This window comes from Morone saxatilis, unplaced genomic scaffold, assembly GCF_004916995.1.
Source record: "Morone saxatilis isolate NCDOM2014 unplaced genomic scaffold, NCSU_SB_2.0 Contig18, whole genome shotgun sequence".
Classification (NCBI taxonomy): Eukaryota; Metazoa; Chordata; class Actinopteri; family Moronidae; genus Morone; species Morone saxatilis.
This window is the reverse complement of record NW_023339740.1, coordinates 10895050-10915542: the sequence shown is the minus strand read 5'-3', so window position 1 is coordinate 10915542 and position 20493 is coordinate 10895050. Positions and strand designations below refer to the sequence as shown.

General features: G+C 42.2%; 1 protein-coding gene across 3 annotated transcripts in view; it reads right to left on the bottom strand.

Annotated features, from left to right (window-relative positions):
* Nucleotides 1–20493, bottom strand: part of kif21b (kinesin family member 21B) — a 65551-nt gene that overhangs the window by 17949 nt on the left and 27109 nt on the right. For 2 of the 3 annotated variants that reach the window (XM_035662337.1, XM_035662339.1), the window contains exons 6-26: nt 20246–20440; nt 19979–20094; nt 19603–19798; nt 18257–18446; nt 18053–18116; nt 17148–17378; nt 16163–16286; nt 15935–16073; nt 15126–15314; nt 14795–14994; nt 14590–14697; nt 13699–14015; nt 13032–13215; nt 12182–12385; nt 11972–12073; nt 11324–11489; nt 10748–10808; nt 10079–10127; nt 9134–9378; nt 8310–8378; nt 8059–8169 (exon numbers count right to left, since the gene is read on the bottom strand). In XM_035662337.1, coding sequence (XP_035518230.1) covers nt 8059–8169; nt 8310–8378; nt 9134–9378; nt 10079–10127; nt 10748–10808; nt 11324–11489; nt 11972–12073; nt 12182–12385; nt 13032–13215; nt 13699–14015; nt 14590–14697; nt 14795–14994; nt 15126–15314; nt 15935–16073; nt 16163–16286; nt 17148–17378; nt 18053–18116; nt 18257–18446; nt 19603–19798; nt 19979–20094; nt 20246–20440 — 3260 coding nt within the window. The remainder of the gene's footprint in view (nt 1–8058; nt 8170–8309; nt 8379–9133; nt 9379–10078; nt 10128–10747; nt 10809–11323; nt 11490–11971; nt 12074–12181; nt 12386–13031; nt 13216–13698; nt 14016–14589; nt 14698–14794; nt 14995–15125; nt 15315–15934; nt 16074–16162; nt 16287–17147; nt 17379–18052; nt 18117–18256; nt 18447–19602; nt 19799–19978; nt 20095–20245; nt 20441–20493) is intronic. The other variant, XM_035662338.1, reaches the window with a different exon arrangement.

Genomic DNA, 20493 nt, shown 5'->3' with positions numbered 1-20493 from the left:
CTCTTCATTTTACTGTATATCCCTATGACTGACACTCATCACGCCGCCTAATTCTGATTCATCCACTATACTACACAATGTTTGATTTGGTGTGTATCGGTTTCTGTAACGATGGCTTGCGCGAACGCCCAGAGCTCACAATGTGTCGCTGACATTCAAACACGTATCAATACTAAACTAGATATTACAGCCGTTCATTGGTCTATGAATGTGGGTGATTTATTGTATCTAACAAATATGAAGAGTTCTCTTAGTTCACAAAATCCCTGCGCGCAGCGTGATACCACAGATAAATCTGCCAGTCCCGGAGACTGATTTTTTTTTTTCCCCACAGAGGGTTCACCCCCAACAAAAACTTCTCGTACACTCAACTTACTAGATCTCCACAGAACAGCGCAAGTCCTTCCTCTTCCAGTGATACTCGTACTCCTCTGAAAAATGCAAAATCACAGCCTCCGCTGCCAGGGGGTAACACAAGCAACGCTTGCCAGCTGTTCTAAATTTTGTATGTAAGGCGCCAACAACCATTTTCTGTGGTTGAAACACCATCCTCAAGACTTGATAGAACACTTGCAACCTCATAAGTAATGACAAGGAACATTATGCACAAGAATACAAGAAGCTGCAAACACAAGAAGAGCTAATCATCAAAACAGCTGAGTGCTGTTAACTATGTTCGCTATCACAACAGACTGCTGGGCTGCCAGACAACGTAGCTACTTAGGTGCACGCTGTCACTGGATAGACACACCTTACCTGGAGAGGCACTCCGCTGCATTGGCTTGTAGAGCATCTGTCCAAAGGGCTCGCACATCGTTTGACGTCCTTGCTCTGCACTAGAGGAAGATACCATTCTGAGTACCACATCAGGGAAAAAGTGACCGGACAACAGACAGTGGCTCAAACTCCTGAAATGCTTTTGTATATATGGTGAGGAAAAGAGGGAGGAAGCCACCAATGACAAGAGGAGGAGTGACTCCACCACTTGAGGCAACAGAAGATCAGAGTGAGTCAGAGGTGGAGTATCAAGATGGTTGCTATTTCTGAGACAAATGGGTAAATGTAAATGGACCTGTACTTTGTATAGCGCCTTTCTAGTCTCCGACCCTCAAAGCGTTTTACACTACGTGCCCACATTCACCCTTTCAACACGCATTCACACAATGATAGGCAAAGCCATCAAACAGAAACTAACCATCCAATACACAATTCACAACGGATGATGCTTATGCATCAGGAGCAATTTGGGGTTCAGTACTTGCTCAAGATCTTCGACAGCGTGCCCAGGGAGAGCCGGGGACGAACCATACACTTCCAATGGGGGACGACCGCTCTGCTCTGAGCCACAGCCCCCAACACAGGCTTGAGTTACCAACTTCCAAGCATCCAAAAGTGTGCATGCCATCGCCTCAATCTAATATCCAAGTGATGCACGTGCGCAGGAGGAGCCTGCAAACTAACCTACAAGAGCTGTTCCGGTCTGCTTTTGCAAAAGATCATGCTCTTTGGAATAAACCAGCAGGTAACCATGCTCATCATGAAAACAGTGGAAACATGAATGCAAGTGCATTTTCTCCCGACCCCAATCAGATGCACGCTGGAGCTCCCTGTTCCTCGCTGTGCGATCCCGAGACAAGGGAGAACAAGCAATTCGCAATGTTGCAGCATTAAAGATAAAGATGTAAGTTGACAAAATTATATATTTTGTTTTAAAGAATAATAAAAATAATAAACCTTGATGATTAATGGGTGAATCATTGTCTCAAGTAACTAAGTTTTGCTTTGCATGAGTGTTTGAACAATGTGGAATGTACTTGAATGCAAATAATTATAACGTATTTATTTTATTTTTATTTATTTGTGTATTTAACATGTACAACATGGCATAATAAAGACATTTGTACCAGAAATAGTCATTTTTTACGTTACATCTATTGTATAGGTTCAACCAGCTGAAATGGGTTTTTGTCGAGTCTGCTGTGATGAAGCCTGTTGCCATGGCCCTTAATATCCTCCAAGGGGAATCATCTGTGCATATGGGCCTCCTGCTGCCAACACTTTACCAGTTGCGGGACAAGCTCCAAGAGGTTGGAATCATCTTGCAAAATGTGTACACCTCTTGTTCACGCCCTGCATCAAGGGATCCAGAAACGTTTTGGAGACGTCATGAAAGAGCCTGAGCTGATTGCAGCAGCAATACTCCTACCAAGATTCAGAACATCCTGGACCACAGAGGAGAACATCTTAAATGCTGGTAAATATACTTGTTTATCAATTCAAATGTGAACCAGTAGACACTGACCTATATAAATCCGTATAATGTTACTGTCATTTAGGATTATAGTGTGTCACTGACAAACCACAGGATGGCAATATAGTTAGAAGCTGAGGTAGCTTTTAATGTCAAACATCAGCAGCTTGACAGCCTATACAGTAGAAGGGTAAGAATAATGTGCAATCCTTATTATTTTGAAAAACGATTTATCTTGCCACAGGCCTTGACTACATCAGAAATCACCTCGACACCGACTTGGATGATGTCACCAGCACAAACAGCAGTCTCTCTGATGAAGACGACTTCTTTGCATCCATGGAGTTGGGAAAATCACAAGTAGGAGAGCTGGAGAGGTACCTTTCATGTCTGTCCCCTGCAGGTATGGATCTACTCCACACCTTTCCTCACATCAAGAAGCTGTCACTCAAACTGAGAGATTGCTGAGCAGCAGCTAATGTAGCTAACACACTGACTATAGATAAGAACTTCATACGATCCCACTTAAAAAAAAAAAAACTATCCCCTTAAGGTTGAAGATCAGCAACATTTCCGTTTAACCTTTTGTTTACACTGTAGTTTATTTTGAGTCAATCCGTTATACACCGTTCTTCTGCTGCAAATACTCACTAGTTTACGAAATCTGTAGCTGAAAGTCGTCCCATTACAAATACACAGTTTATTTCTGTTTGGGTAACTTTTGCCAGAAACTACAGTGCCCAGCTGTTTTAGGAGTAGTATAGTATAGTATATTTTCATGACCTGTTTTTTAAAGGAATTGTTCGACATTTTGGGAAATATGCCTAGTAGCTTTATTGTTGAAAGCTATATGAGAAGATGGACATCTCTTTTATATCTGTACACTAAGCCTCTGCTGGTTGCATGGCAAACTCACAGTCAGTGTTTTTCCACCAAATTAGTTCTGAGGGTTGTACTACGAAGTGAGGTAACTGGCTTATCCAGGTAACTTCAGGAGTAACTCAGTGACATCAGCTGTAACTTCAAGGTTAACTCGAACTACAAAAGGTGCATACGTTTTACCCGATCACCCTCCATGTCTTAACTGCTCCGAGCAGGTTATCTTCGTGGTTAACTCAATGTTACCCTATAAACCTCCTCTCCTCCGCCCACAATCTGTGGAGAAAAATGGCGGCACATTTGGAAGACGTTGGCGCAAGGATTCTGAGAGGCTCACTGTGGAGGGCGAGGGTGTTTAAAGACCATCAGAATCCTTTAGTTTACCCCAATGACGTTCTCTAAAAAGATATGGATTTTCATCTGAATTCAGTATCTATGCCAGCTTCTAGGGCCAGAATGTATTTGTTATGTTCACATTTAATAGGTAATTCACAATATAAAAATACTTTTTAATATACATAGACTAGGCCTATATACAGAAAACACTTCCAGAGGGTGACTGATGCAACTGACTGTACACTTTTAACAGTAGAATTACATTCACACGTGTAGCCCTTCAACCTAGGTGCTTTAGGGAGTAAATTTTAATCCAGGGCTCAAAGTTCTCAGGCACCTGATTTCAGGCATAGAACAGTTTTAAATTCATATCAACACTTAATTAAATTCATTGTACATCTCTCCTCCAGGATAACTTTCAGGCTCACTTTCTTGCTTTAATACCTGTTAATGAATTTATGGGTAAATTTCTGAGATTTTTTCTCCCGTTAATTTACCTCTTCTTGGAAATGTGTCCATGAGTCCATAAGAGAAAACCACACTACTGCAGTGCTGAACACGCTCCTTTATGCGCATAACCCCAGATTAAGTTGACACAGACTCAAATAACTAACATCTTCATCACTGTCATAGTACCGTTTAACGCCAGTGTAGGCCATCAGTTTGTCAACCCGGACTTTCAGAACGTAATTGGAATAGGGCTGGTTCCCTGTTGAAGGAAAAGGCCTGAGTAGACCGGCACATAACCCTTCATAGAACCACAATTTGTGGTCTTCGCTTTGGGTTTAGTACGTATTAAACAAACTAGATATAACATGTTCATTAGTGAACTTTAGAAGTACTGTGTTCCCTTGTTTTCACTATTTGTGCTAAGCTAACTGGCTGCTGGCTCCAGCTACATATTTAACAGACAGATATAAGAGTGACACCCCTTCACCTGATGCCTCTTTGAGTGTATTTCCCAAAATTTCCAACTATTCCTTTAATCGAATACTGAATATAATATTAACATCAACACTGCAGTCTTTACAGGAAATAAGTGATCATACTTGTCTCACGGTTACTACAGCCATTTGATGATTGTTCAATTAATATTTGCACAGTTTCATATTAGCTTTTTTCTCTGCAGTAGAAACGTGGCAAGGTTCATTCAGGTCTTGTGTGCGAGCAACACCACAGAAAACCACAACATCACACAGATGGGAAAGCCCGGCGGGTCAAGAAAGCCGCGTATGGTTAAAACATGCACCACAACGACCTCAACCACAGAAGGGAAAAAGGAGGTGGAGGAGAGGCCAGGCGAGGCACTGACTACTGGTGAAGACGAGATGACACCAGGTGAGTTAACAGGCAAATGGGAAAAAAGAGAGTGACAAACACAGTTCCTCTACCTGAGCACCTCGGAGAGCGAGGAGTCGCTGTCATCCGACCTGGAGGCAGAAGAGGAGCAGGAGAGGGGAGGGTAGGGCAGGAAGAGGAAAGGGTTAACCAAGCTAAGGAAAGACAGAAGGGTTACTGGCAAAGGGTTAAAGGGAGGAGTGACTCGAGGAAGGGTTTTAGATATAAAGCAGTGAGCAAACAGGCAGGAAAGCTCAGTCAAACAATACAGCTTGTCCAGTGATTCTCAGGCAGTTTGTGTCTTTTCAAAATAACCACTGAACAGGCTGTATTCATTGACCACTGTCTGCAGATGTTTTCCTTGGTAAAGCATATTTACTGTAGGAACACCCACACTAAGCAATGGCTGGTTTAGTAAATTTTTCCCTAGAAGTGTTGGGGCTAATGTTAAGGTTGAAGGTTTAAAGAAATAGTGCGACATTTTGGGAAATACGCTTATTCGCTTTCTTGCTGGCTACGCCTTCATATTTAGCATACAGTCATGAGAGTGGTATCAATCTTCGCATATAACTCTCCGGAAAAAGGTGAATCCACATGTTTCCCAAACTGTCAAACTATTAATTTTATTAAAGCAGAAAAAAGGTACTGAAAGTAAAAGGGGAGTAGTCATGGGGGAAACACTGATGCACAGAGGTTAATGCTACACTTTTGTAGCCCTTATCCCCAATGTATGACTCCTCTGATGCCAGTGTCCACTCCCACATCCACACTTTCCATATTGAGGGATTTTGGATAGAAAAGAACATAAGGGGTCGCAAACAGGGTTTCAGAAGGGAAAATCTAGAATGGAGGATAAGGCTGTCAATCAAACTCACAGGCGAGCCTGCTCAAAGCTGTCAAGGGAAAAAAATCCAGACCACACCAATATAATACCTCCACAATAGCTTAGAGGGAAAGGCTGGTATTTGTGTAACAGTGCAATAAAAGGGTTATTATATTGTAAATATTTTATGGCCTCAGGTTAGTCACCATGAGAGCCTGAGCTTTATACTCATGAGCATGAAATAATAAAACAAAATGGTTCTTGATATGTCTGGAGGGAGGAACAGTGTTAAAAGGTGATAGAAATTCCTCTATTTCTTGGTATTTACTGCAGGTCATAGTGGCTATTAGCATAGTAATAACCGCTTTTATTTCAGACGAAAGACAAAATCCTTTTTAAAAATTCATTGGTTTTGGAGGATGCAAATGTTATGTGAAGATTAAAGAAACTGATCTGGGATTCAAAGCCTCAACAGATGACAAGAAAAATGTACTTGAAATTAATTTTCATGCATCTTTCCAATGTGTGTCAAATGCTTGATTCCAGTCTCATAGGCAATTCAGTCAGTCATGAACCAGTCAAAAAACAGAAGCAGATAAAGTCCCAATCTCAAAAACATCCTATTGCATTTTAATACGTTTTGTGAACTTGCAAAGATGTACTTCAGAACATCACTATATTCTCTTTGCAGAGCAGACAGTTTCTCATTTGATACCCAAGACACAGAATTCATACAGACAGTTCAGACTGTCTTTCTAATTAGTTTTTAATAAATTAGCTTCATTTAGCTTTGAATTCATGCGTGATGATGAATTAAGTGTCAGACTTAGGTCAGTGTCAGTAATGTAAATAGAATGAAACCAAACAGAATGAAAATGAAGGTTTAAATGATGAATCTTTGGTAAAAATAAATAAATAAATAAATTGATCACTTCAGTAAACAATACATTTACGCCACCTACACCTCACTAAAAGTGCAAATGACCAAATGATGTTAATTCTTTTCCTCAAATTGTGAATAGTGAAAATGCTTCCTGCAACAAAAGATAAGGGGAAAAACCTCACGCCATTTCATCCCCCTGCCTCATCCTCAATAGAAAGGCTCTCCTCTGGGACCTATATACAAAACCCTTAAGAGAAATATCCTCCCACACTGTCACCCTGAGTCAATTCAAAATGGCCACCAATGACAACAGCTGCATGGAAAGATGACAAGAGCCAACTCATTTACCTACCCCTGCTCCAGATAATGAGGACCCACCAGCTCACACACACACAAAAGTATTCACACACATTGCACCAAACACAAACACCCTAACTCTCAGTTCCACACAGCATCCTTGTTAACAATTATGGGTCAATAAAGAAATAAATGTTCCGGATTAATAAAGATTACAAAACAAACAACTTTACAGCCGAGCCAAACGCCAACTCAAATTAACTGCTGACATTTGTCAGAAAGGGAAAGCTGGAATTGACTGTGAGCAGGAAGAGAAAAAGCCGGTAGCTCGTTCCTGTCTTGGCACCTTCGAAGCTGACATTAACATGCATCTCATATCCACATTGTGTCTCCATCTGATGTAGCTACACACTTACACATGTATATAAAGAGGATGAAAAGAACATTAAAAACGGGCCGATTTGACACCATAAACCAACTACAAGCCTAAAAAATTACCATAAATTTAAATCACATTTTCTTTGTCAACAAACCTGAATATTATGAGATAAGATTTATTGCAGGGCTGTATGTTATCAGATTAAAATAGACCATACAAGGTGATTTCTCTTTCTCTCACACAAATGCAGATCTTGTACATTACTGTCATGCACTTCACCACATCTTAAAACACACACAATACTGCATCTTGCTTTCCCCCCTAACCACAAATACCCCTGACAGTTTGTTTCTACAGAGGATGTTACTATCCCCCCCCCATTTGCATTTGTCTCCTGGTAACTCCGATGTATGGATTGCAAACACTGCAATTACACCTTGTTGTTACTGTTGCTAAATGCAGCTCTGAGTAGCCTGTGGTTGTGGTTTTGATGATCGTATCTTCAATGCCTCTTGAGTGGATTTAAGACCTGGATTCTGTGAATGTTTGCACCATCTGTCCCCACCAGCAACTACAGTAATGCCAGATGAAAAGTCTTTTTGTCTTAGAGTGGGATTCATCTGAAGATAAACAGCTGGAATAGCAGGCTCTTAAGCGGCTCATCTACACCGCGGACAAAAGCACTTTCTGCTCAAAAGGCCTGACCTGAAACCTATCGACAGGGTCAGACCTTAAACCATAGAAAAGAAGAAAAGAAAAGAAAGGAATGGTTCATTCAGTCAAAGTGAGACTGAATTGATAAGATGAGAATGTGGGTACAAAAGGACAAAAGCAGCATGTGAATGTGTGTACCTGTGCAAGTGTGTACTCACTTGTCCAGAGCAGAGCCTTGGCTTTGGTTGCTGGTGAGCCTTGAGAAGACATTACGGTCATTCCTGGTCCTCAGAGGAGGGGAGGAGGGGGGAGTGTAGCCGTCAGTGGGCCTGATCGGTGGTGGGAGGGTGAGGAAGGTTAAGAATAGGGAAGGACAAGAAGAGTTAAGAAGGAAGTAGTATAAAAATTACATAAAACAGAAAAAGAAAATGTGCCTAGAAAACGAATTTGAGCATTGCGGGGCATGTACCTGTACGCACGGTCGTATGATTTCCTCCTTGTTATAGGGGAAGTGTCATAACCCCGAGACTGCCTGGGACTGACACACACACACACACACACACAAAAGCAAACTAAGCAAATCTTTAAGGGAGTGCACAGGAGGATGATACACATCTATGTAAACTGTTGGGGATCTATAAGCAAAAAGGGTTTATGCAATTGAACAACATTTCTAGAAGACTAAAGCAGCTGGCAGGCTCATTTCTTTAAATATCAAATCACACACAAACAGGCTTCCCATCCCAGAGGACTGATGCACATTTCATTGATTCCTCCTTTTCCCTCCCCTGACGCAGTTTCATAACCTATAAAATATCAGGCCTCTGGCAGTTTTCCAGAGGTTGTTAGTTTGGAAGTGTGCAGCCTGAAAAATAGTCACAATTTTTTTTTTTTGACAACTTAGTTATCAGGAAATAAAATGTTCTTTTCTATTGTTGATGTATTTGTGATATTCCACAGCGTGTTTACTCATGGTTATGCAATTTTCCTCATGTTTCTATCCAGCTTGTTTGTTTATCTCAATAACATTCTTTATGTATTGTCAAACTGAAGGGCACTTGAGCAGAAAAAATGTTTACCAACGTGGGGCTGCGAGATTAGGTTCTCTATCTGAAGAAGACTCTAACCTATAGGCCATCCTGCTGTCCTACATAGTAGAGCAGTAATTCCCAACCCAGGGGTACTTGCACCCCAGGGGAAATACAAGACCCAAGCCTCCATCACCGCCCCCTTCCTGGTAACAGGATAAATCTTGTCCCAGCTTCGTCTCAGTTATCATTAGGATTCACTTACAAGGTGTGTCCCCTGATAGGTAGGCTGATGGTGCGGGACGCTCTGTCCCTGTGGTAGGGGTCTCGTAGGGCCAGGCTGAGCCCCAGACTCGCTGTCGCAAGGCTCAGGCCATCCTCCTGGATGTCCGTCAGCGAGGCCAGAGACTTGGTGATGTGCTGCTGCTTGCCCCCTGATGTGGGGTCCAGGATGGGACCCAGATACTCCGCAGACACCGCCTTCATCTGAGCTGACAGACGAGGCTCCATCTGGGTAAAAAATATGCACCATTTGTGTTACAGAGGACCACTGAAGGGAGACTGAAGGGAGAATGAAATGAGGAAGAAGCACGGCAGTGGGATATAAAATAAAGATAAAGATTGAATTTAATTAAGGCACAAGAGGAAATTAGCATACAGCCTAAAAACACCATTGAGAAGGGAAAGGGGCAAAGAGAATATGAAACCAGTAAGAAATGAGAAAGCACCCATTGTGCGGTCGAAGTAAAGCTGAATGAGAAAAACAAGAACTGAAAACACAATAAAGAATAGAGAACACAACATTAACAAGAGGATAAGAGGGATTGGTGTCAAATCAGGGGTTCCTCCCAGAATATAAAACCAAGCATTAAGCAGTGGAAGAATTTTTAAGTGCTTGCTTTTACTGCCACCTCATGGTTTCAAACAAGGATGACAGCTAAAGTCTAAAGGGTCTAAACGCAATCACTGCAGCAAACATCATCTGACAATATGCAGCATCAACGTGATTAATAAAGGTCTGACAGGCTTGGATACTGCAAGACACAGCACTACCTAATGTTTTTAGCACTGACACTAACACAAATATATGGAGGTAATGTTAACATCTGGACTGGACAAAGGACACCTTTCTTGTGTAACCAGCAAGAATGTGGACTTAAAGATAGATTAAATAACAGCTATGCATTACAACACCACAAACCAGCTGTACCTTCATCTTGAAATCATCTTGGCTGTTGGATTCTTTCATTTGAGATACACTGCAGAAAGAGAGAAAAGGACAGGTTAGGGAAATAAACACGTATACAGAAAAAACCCTGCAAGAGATCACAAAATCATGAGATCATGCAAGATTTTGCCAGGATTCAAGTGTGTCCAACCACAGTGTGCATTTATCGGTGTGTTGAGAAGTGACAGAACACAACAATGGCGGCTGCTAAAGAGGTTAGCGTAGATGCTGCTGGCATCAGTTATATCAGAACTGGAGAGTATTTCTACACTGAAGGAAGAGCAAAGGACGGCACTAAAGGTTTTTCTCGGTGGAAAATGTGTTTTCGCTCTTCTTCCAACTGACTTCGGTAAGAGTTAGACGACGTTATATGCTTCATTGATCTGACTGGTTGAAGTTTGCCTGTGATAGACAATAACAGACAGGTCTTCCAATCACCTGCTGAATATTTTGTGAAAGCGTTTGCCCTTTTTCAGTTTCCAACAGCAACTTCCCAGATTATTCTGTGTAACAAACCATACCAAACCTGAGTGTTCCAATCACGTATTTTTTAGCAGACTATAGCGTAAGCTTTTTCAAAAAGAGGGCCATGGTGAGAAGAGGATGTTGTTTATTGAGGATGTTGTGTGGGCGAGCAGACTGCAGTCTCACCTGCTGTCAGAAGCTTGGCTGAACTCAGAGGGCTCCTCGTCTGTGCTGGCGTAACCATTTTCTGGAAGCACACAAAACATGCAACTTCAGAACAGCACACATACACTTGTCTGTATGTTCCATAACCTACTCACAGCCACATTTTCCAATTTTAAATCTTTCACTGAAATGTGAGTTTTAATTCATATCTGAGGTCATCATTTTCTGTTCTTGTACACAGATTTTATGATAATTTTATGCATCAAAACATTGCTGAAAGGACAACACAAGAGAGAATGCAAGGGAATGACTAAGAGAGATGTACTAGTCTGAAACTTTATTTGCTATTGTATTTAGAGGTGTACTGTATGATTTACTGGAAAGCAGTATGGTCAAGCACAATAATAACACCTTTTATACTTTTATACATGAGATTTCCTTTTGACATGAAAGTAACAGGTTAAGAGAAAGGGTTTGCATTTAAAACTGTGCTAAATTAAGAGTAAAGACAGAGGGTGACAGCTGCCAGGGAACATACTGTATAAAGTCTTAGACACTGTCACACAGACCAAAGCACAAAAAAAGCACGGCACTCACCCTGCTGTACATTGTGGATGAGGGCCTGGAGTTCAGGTATGTATTCTGCCTTTTCTCGCAGGGCATCAAGGATAATGTGATTGTGGGATGAGCCAATCACATCTGTCTGTCTCAGCTGACCCTCCAGCAGTCTGATCTGAGCCTCTTTCTGAGCCACCTGTAAACTCTGTATACACACACACACACACACACACACACACACATTAATGTAATACTAAACCTTTAGACTTCAGACTTGACCGCACAACAGAAAATGAGACTAACTAGTAAATATATTGTTTATTTATTGTTTGTTATGGTGTTTATTGATCTTTTGCACCAAGAAATTCACCCCGACATCATATTGCAGTACAAAAAGACACCACTAGATGGCCCTGCAACCATTGTTCACTGGCTTCTAAGGAATTCAGGTTGTGAACATGATTACATTTTTGCCAGTAGCATAATATGATAACAGTAAAAAAAAACTCAACTCATCTAATAGGTCCATATATGTTTTTATCTTTTTTTAAGGCTACATATTTTCTTCAAATTGTGACTGAAGTGAGTGGAAATTTAAATAGCTTCAACACAATTGATTTTCCAAATGTTTCTAAGCCTGCAAAAAAACACCTAATTCTATATGCTTTCTGTTATATGCAAACTCACTTTGTCTATGGAAGCCTTCAGGAAGTGGTCCAGCAGGTTGCGTGCTTCAGCCAGAGAGCAGGAGCTGATCACTACAGATGTGTCCACAGAGTCCAGCTCATCCTACAGGAAAACACAGTTCAAGGCATTACTAAGGGCCTTCTGTCAGTTAGTTCTCTAAGCATTACTGTGTATGTGTGTGTGTGTGTGTGTGTGTGTGCGTGTTCATACCTTGGTCTCTTCTATCTGTACAATGGTGGCTTGGCAGTCAGACAGGCTGTCATTGATGTAGTCTATATTGGCATTCAGCACCTCAATCTCCTCGTTAATTTCCTGAAGGAGGCGGTCCTCTGCTTCTGGTCCCTCTCCGTCCGCCATTAGTACCTCCCTCTTGTGTGAGAGCGATTCCTGCTGGACCGTCAGCTCCTCTCGCTTCTGACTCATCAAAAACACAAACACACACACACAGCAAAAAAAAACCAAAAAAAAAACAAGTCAGAGCTAAACTTACAAAAAATATGCAGATGTTAAGGATAAGGACACATTAGGAAACATTTTTCAACTTACTGAATCTTTCTGTCCTGACAAAAAATTTTACAGCAGACATAAGAAGTATATTTTACCCATTTCCAAGAAAGATACGTAATTGTCTAATTGTAGTGCATGGTTTTAACAAGTCTATGTAGAAAGGAGGAAGGAAGAGCGTCACTGAATTTGGTTTCAGTTATTAACTAATGTGATGAGGTGAACCAAAAGGAAACTAATCTGCAAAGTTCAGACACTTCTGCTGCCACTACTCTCCACTATATTACCACTACTACTACTACTCTACAATTTTGATTCCTCATGTTTAATTTAATCACCACTAATACTGCTGCTCCTCTCACAATGTATATTGGTTTTAGTTAACTGTATCACAAAACACATTTTTCCATATCCTCCATGATCACGTCCAGGTTTAAAGCCATGTCCCAATTTAACAGTACAACCATAATGATGGTATTTTACTCTATACCCACCAAACCAGCACTATTTATCAGTACTGCTTCATCTAGAATAAAAATACGAAGGCCATTTCTACCCTGATAAGGCGATCCATGTCAGCTTCCACATTAGCAATTGTCATTCTCTGCATGACAATGTCCATAATGCGACGCTCGAGGGATTGCCACTTCTGACGGGCGGACTTGGAGAAACTGCTTGTTCTGCCTGCCGCTCCACTGCTGCCAAGGCCTCCTGGCTTACGCTGCAACTTCTTCCTACTGCTGGGAGGAGACCAAGAGAGAGGAGAGAGATATGACGGATGCAACCGAAGGGGAAAATAGGAGAGGTAGGAATTACAGATTTAGAAAGTATAGAGTTAAATGAACTGTCATCAACCAACAGTCAACAGCCTTAAAGCTAAACACTGACCAAAAGCTTCAAATAAGCAATGCTACTGCCTGCTACTGCTGAAAATAGCACTATGAGAACGGTGTGAGTTTACCAAAACAGTAAAGTTGAGTGCCAAAAAGCCTGATGTAAATAAGCTAGCATTTTACTAACACTGGCGAACTTCAGATGTGACTATATATATGTTGCTTCTATCTTCACGAGCCTAGCATATCTACGTACAGGAAAGAAGGAAGTTGACAGAGGTTCCAAAAGGCGTGGGACTTAAAAAGGGTAATCTGCAGCCGCTTGAATGACAGTGTTAACACAAACATATGTAGTAGAGGTTATACATTGAATACATCAACCCATCTTACCTAATGACCCTGGTTCCATCCATGCTCCCTTCACTTTCTCCCAGGTATCCGAACACATTGTTTTTGTTGTTCCACTGTCTCACCAGCCCGCTCACACTCCTCCCAGTCTCAGGTTCGGAGCTGCTTGCTGTAGTGCTGGCTGATAACTCAGCTCCAGAGTCTGTAACTGTGGGGTTGTGGTTCCAGCGGGCCACACGTCCGGCCACGCGATCTGACATGGGCTTGGCCAGGCGGCGCAAGGCGGTCACCTCCTGAGTCTTCCGGCGCAGCACCAGCTCCTGCTGCCGCTTCTGAGACTCCAGTGCTCGAATCTGGTACTGATGGGCAGGAGGGAGGGAAGCAGTTCTTCAGTATGTTTGTTATTCAGCCTTCGTCTACATTTTGTATTTTTCCTTCAAACATGAATTAGATTCCTAAGCTTTTTGCACAACAGGCTTACAAAGTGTTGATCATGAAAGGATTTTGAGACGAAACCCTAAATAAAAGGATTAGGAATTAGTCCCACGGTATGACAGTGTAAATGTGCCCATGCTCATTAATAAGCCCTCTCCTCCAGGGAAAACAAATAAAGATGGGAATTAATAAATGTAGAGTAAATACTAATCTTTAAAACATAAAAGCGATACCAAAATCTGTGTGAATATGTACAGGATACATAAAACAGGTCTTTAATGTGCCAAGCTGACAGACAGATGGAGAACCTGACTGCATTTCCACACATGTATCAAGTGTCCACGCCAACTCACCAGCATGAATCATTCTTCAAATACAGGAGTCAAATTAGAATTCGGACCATGCTGACAACAGTATAATAGATTCAAGAGGCTCCTAAACAACACTGCTCATACCGTCTGTAAATATGTGTGCTAAAGGTTTTTGAAGCAGTCTGACCTCTTGTCGTCGCTGCTCCTTCTTGAGCTGGGCGATCTCACGGTTCCTCTTTGCCTCCACCATTCTCCTCCTCTGCTGCTCCTCCTTCATCTGCTTCATCAGTGTGACCTGAGAATAGCAGAGAGGTCAAGTTTAAACTGCACTAGTATTCCTGCTCAAACAATGTCATTCACTCCTCCCCATTGACTCCTTCCTCCAGCCTTACCTTAGCTTTTTTCATATCGTTGACCTCTAACTGGAGTTTCTTCAGCTCCCGTTCGTACCGGCCCTGGTTTTTGAGGAGACGCGCATGCTCTTTCTGCGCCGTCTGTAGCTTCAGCAGATCTCGGTTCATCTCCTTAAGACGTTTCTCATATTCCTGCTTGACCCGGTTGGCCTTCTCCTCCGTGTAGTTTTCCATGGACACTGTGGGGCCACGTAATAACGTTAATGACCTGTGCTTTACCTTTAATGAAACTTTCTACTGATCTAATAACTTCTGGGTTTTCTCAACAGCCACATGTGTAAACTACAAACCCTGAGATGCATAAACTCACTGAGGTTTTGCAGTACGCGGTCTCTCTCCAGCTGAGTATCTCGGATCTTGTTCTGCAGAAGAATGAGCTTCTCCTCGTACTGCAGCTTTAGCAACAGCAACCTCCGCTGGCTGTTCTCCAGCTCATCTATCAGCTTCTGCTTGATCTCGATCTCGCAGGTCAGATCAGCCAGGTCCGCCTGGAAATTTGCTGCTTAAAGAAGAGTTACAAATACATTAAACATTTTTTCAGGTTAATGAAATTAATAGCAGCAAATGTCAGAAACAGGCTGCCACAACCCAAATTGAAGTCTTAATTCACTGTCTGTTCTTTATTGTGATATCAAATCTAAACATTACGCATTGGTTGTTTCTAGTGTTGCTTCAGCTCTACATTATAAATGTCTTCTACTGTCTTCACTGTCAACCATCTAGCAAACAGCATGATGTCAGTAGAACAAGGATTAGTTAGATTAGTTTTTCAGGTATTTGGTCATAAATGACAAATTATTTAGATTTAGATCATCTTAATTTAGATTATTTAGATCAGATGGTGGCACTGAAGGAGAAGTCAGCAGATGTCAAAAGTCATTCATTTCTGGGCAAAATTGTGTGCCAATTCGCCCAATAGATGTTGAGATATTTCACTGAATATGTCACAACTCTGACCAGCTGGTGGCACTAGTGTCATCGGGATTCATCCTCTGGCAGTCCATCCAACAGTAGCTGAGATATTTCAGGCTCAATCAAAGTGACCGACACTGACTAAAAACAAGACACAGGAGGGGGAAAGGTCTGGTCATTTTGTAGAATCCGCTGTCAGAAACACACCTTTCTCATCAGAGTCCGAGTCCGAATCCACCAGGCTCTCATCACTGTCAAACTCGTCCTCCTCCTCCCTGCCCTCCTCCTCATCCTCCCCCTCATCTTCATCACAACCACTCTCCTCCTGCAGTGGAGACATGATGTCCTATGCACAGAAACACACAGATGCGTTAGACGTTGTTCTGTTTGTTTTTGTTCTAAACTCTTGAATGAATGCTGACACGTGTAGCTTACCTCAGTGTAGTTGTCGTCTGAATCAATCTCTCCATTCTGTCCGTTTTCACGACTTTGGCCGTTCTCTCCATTCTCATGATTGTGCAGTTTCACTCGTTTCTTTAGACCTTTCTCCAACTCTGGACTACAGGAGTTAAAAAGCACAATTGTTAAGCCAGGTCACAGCTGGCAGATGCAAATAAAGTGTATATAAACTAAAGTCAATATGTTTTTCAAAAAATAGCATCAAATTCCTTTACTATTTTCACCTGTGTCCTGTCCATTCAGTTCAACTACAGTGTTTCTTGTCCATTTGCATGTATTACAAATGCTCCCTTTCATGTAAGTGAGATGTCACACATTCCTAACAACCACCATTAGGGCTTTGGGAATGATGCCAAGTGATGTTCTCACAGCAAAATCAGACCTCTGAAGTCATTAGCAAAGTCTTCTTCAGCTCATCTACCCCCCATCTTCCCCTTTTAGCTCTTCAAATTTTATTGCCAATTTTATTCTCCCCTTTGCGGCCTCTTTGACAACCATCCCGCTTATTTCCCATCCCTTTCCTTAAGTCCCATCTCTGTCCCATTAAACCTCAATTAGCCTGTTAGGCTGTGTACTCTTCTCTCTCATGACCCACTGGCCGACTGAATTAAAACCTTTTTGTGTCCAAGCCAGCGTTACTACTAGCACTGGCTGCATCCCAATTCTATCTAGAAGCCGGCCATCCCAAAGCTCTAATCGACTTGTGCCGTGGCTCTTAAGCTAGAGGAGAGAAGCAATGATGGGCAGGAACTATAATGTACTCCTCATGCTCTCTTAGCTTTTAAAACATGCACTGGTTCATTGACAAATGCTTAGGAGGAGCAATGAGAAATCAAATTTACATCAAGCTGGGATGTTTGGATCCATGAGGATATATGCGCTTCCTGGAACACTTGTTTATCTTTTTTTTTTGGAATTAGGATGTCAATGTGAGGTAAAATCTTAAATGTGTCCTCCTCACCTCATCCTCCTCTGCCTCCTCTCCTTCTTCTTCAGCCTCTCGATGTCCATCTTGGCCCGGCGTAACACGTCTGTCATCTCGGCCTCCATGGACATTGGAGCAGGGGAGGAGCCAGGGGGGTGGCCGGGGGCGGGGCTGAGAGTGGAGGAAGGGAACGAGGAACGAGAGGAAAACCGGGATGCCTGTCGTCGCAGCGACTCGTTCATGGCCTCGCTCTCAAGGAGCTTAGTTCTGACAGAGGAGGAAGCGAGGGGCGGAAAACAATACCACCAGTGTTACAAATTAAAAGTTAAATTCATAAGAGATTAAACAAACCCTTCTTCAAGTCAATACACTTAGCCTTTCTTGGTCCGTATGACCAGTAACACATGGTAGCTTATTTTAGCTGATGTTAGCTAACTTTAGAGCTGTAGTACTGTTACCATTATCCCATAATTGTCATTTGTGGTCACATTGGCTGTAGGATTTACTGATGAAAAGTTATAATTTGACACTTAAAAAAAGGAGACAGTTAGCTTAGCTTAACATTAAAACTGAAAGCAGGGAGGAACAGCTAGTGTAGCTCTGTCCAAAGGTAACAAAATCCCCCATTACATGTTAATTACTGAGCTTTAGAGGTGCTGGTAGGTGGACCTTTTACCGGAAGACACGGCCAGATCAGCTGTTTCTCCACCTTAAACCTTGTTTCTGGGCTTTATGCTGAGCTTAGCTAACAGGCTTCTGACTCCAGCGACATATTGAACAGACAGAATTTACAGTACTATAGATCACCTCTTCTAATTCTTGGCAAGAAATCACAGAAGTGAATGTCCTAAGTCAGGTTTGCTAATTTCAGTGAGGTTTCAGTGTAATACTAGGAGTGATGTTAGTAAATAAAGACTTCCAAGAGAGTTTGGAGCACTTACCTAAGTTCTTCAACCTCTCGGATGTAGTTCTGGATTAAAGTTCCGATCTCCTCATTACCCTCACCTAGGGGTCAAAAGGGTGAGAGTGAGGCTCAGGTAACAGAAAGCACTTGTACAATAAGGATACAATGTTAAGTAATTTGAATACATAAATATAAAGTCAGATTTAAGATGGTAAACTTAAAAGAAACCGAGTTCACGTACTTGACTTGGTCAGCAGAGTGCTGACCTCATTGGCCAGCAGATGTGTTACACGGGTGTTGAGGTGGTCAATGGTCTCCTGCATGGCCTTTACCCTGAGTCGCAGTGTGTCGTTTTCTCTCTGCAGCATGGCGTTCTCCTGATACAGGTCGCTGTAGCCCTCTGAACCTTCCTCACATGCCACACGCTTCCCCTGCACAGAGAAGCAAACAGTCAGCATGAACACAATGACAGCAACCATAAACACCACCAGCATTTTAGGAGAAAAAGACAAATATTAGGGCCAAAAAACCTGAAAACTGAAACTGATTCTGAATCCACACTCTTACATATACTTGATGTTCACAGTCCAACCGAACACAATGCTTTTGTTTAAAATGATTTGGTCTGTCTGTGGCTCTTCAAGCAGTTATTGTCGTATTCTGAATGTTTAACGCTGAAAGAATCCTGTTGTGTAAGCGTCGAACAGAGTGTCATTATTTAAACCAGTCATAGCTCGCAGACATCATTACCTCCACCAATCCAACACTCCATTACTTCCAGACTCTAGTCACATTGCATCGCTTATTACCACATCGAGGTCAGCTTGTAGTCCCTCGTCACAGTCACGCATTCACTTCCCTCTAGTAAACGTGGTAATACCCCTTAATCACATAATAGACTGACAACCCTGCTAAATGATGGCTCGTTTCTTGTAACCTCGAAGGTCAAAGCAGATGAAAAAGTGATGAGAAATTACTTGGATTTTCACCCTATTTCTTGTTATATTTTTTTGAATCATTCCCCACTCTTTTTACTGCATAATGGCCCCTAGTAGGTAACCTCACATAACCACATTACACAGAGTCCATACAGCACTTCTCAGCACAAGCACATTCAGCTAGAGGATCAATTTATCTCTGCATTACTTTGTAAAATGCTGACATTGCACCGATTAATCTTCTTCATACTCGGGCACTATAGTAAAGGCATAAATGGATGCGTGTGCCAGTAAAGATCTTTAATTTGATATAGCAATCAGATGCTGCTGCAGGCATGGCCTCTGCTCACCCTCCAATACCATTTTCACTTACCCCCATTAGTGTTGTCTTTTTTCTTCTTCTGCTCAGTTACTATTCTCAGTTTCATCCATCATGTCACCCCATTCACCCCTCTCTTACAGCCTCATTGCATCAGTTACACTGACAGGCATGCGTTAGCTCTCTTCTTCAACCTGCCACTTTTCATTCCTCATCTCTTCCCCAATGTTATTCAGCCCCTCTCATCTTTTACCCCGAGCTACTCCTTGTCTTTATTTTGTTTTATATATTTTTTTCATTTCTCTCCCCCACAATGTTTCCATCTCTCACCGCCTTGTACTCCATCAGTTCCATCTGAAGCCGGGCTATTTCAGCACGCATGGCGCTGATCTGCTGGCTGGTCTTATCTTGGTTCACCACCACCTTGTTTTTGATGTTTCGGGCACGGTTGGCATACTTCAGTGTGTTCAGCGTCTCCATGAAGTCCCGGTCTGACGGACTGATGCAGGCGATCATCACTGTGCGACTAGAGAGGAGGGAAATATGACGGTTGTAGACAACTGTGCATACAGTATATGTTGAGGTTGTGAGAAACATTTCTTGTTGTTATCATGAGCACAATATAAGCCCTGTTGATATGACTTATAAAATTTTAACTACAGTCAATAACTAACGAAGAGCACTAAGAGGGGTGGTGTCTGTGTACCTGTTGCCTCCCAGTGAGTCCTGTAGCAGACGAGTGAGTTTGGAGTCTCTGTAAGGGACGTGCCCTCCCTTCTTAGCCTGGTCTCCTAAAGCACTGATCACATTTCCTAGAGCCAGCTACAAAACAAACACACACAAACACACATTCAGAAATTGATCACAAACTAATATTTAAATACACCAGAGTACAAAGAGACGGTGGAAGAGTTGACTTCCTATCATACCACCCCCCATATGAACACACACACAGATATTTTGTTTGTCTTACCAGTCCACAGTTGATAGAGATTCCCTCGCGGGCTCTCTCTCCGGTCGCTCCTGTGCGTTTAAGCCTCTCAGAGCCAGCCAGGTCCACAAAGTGGAACTTGGCCATCAGCGTCTCGAATTCTGGCTGGGCAATGGGGCTGGAGTCCACACCGTTTAGCTCCCCGTTCTCTCCTCCTCCGTTCTCTGCTCCTCCATTCTGTTGGCAGAGAGTGGACAAAAAACAGTTGATTTTATGAGGTAAAGTGTCTT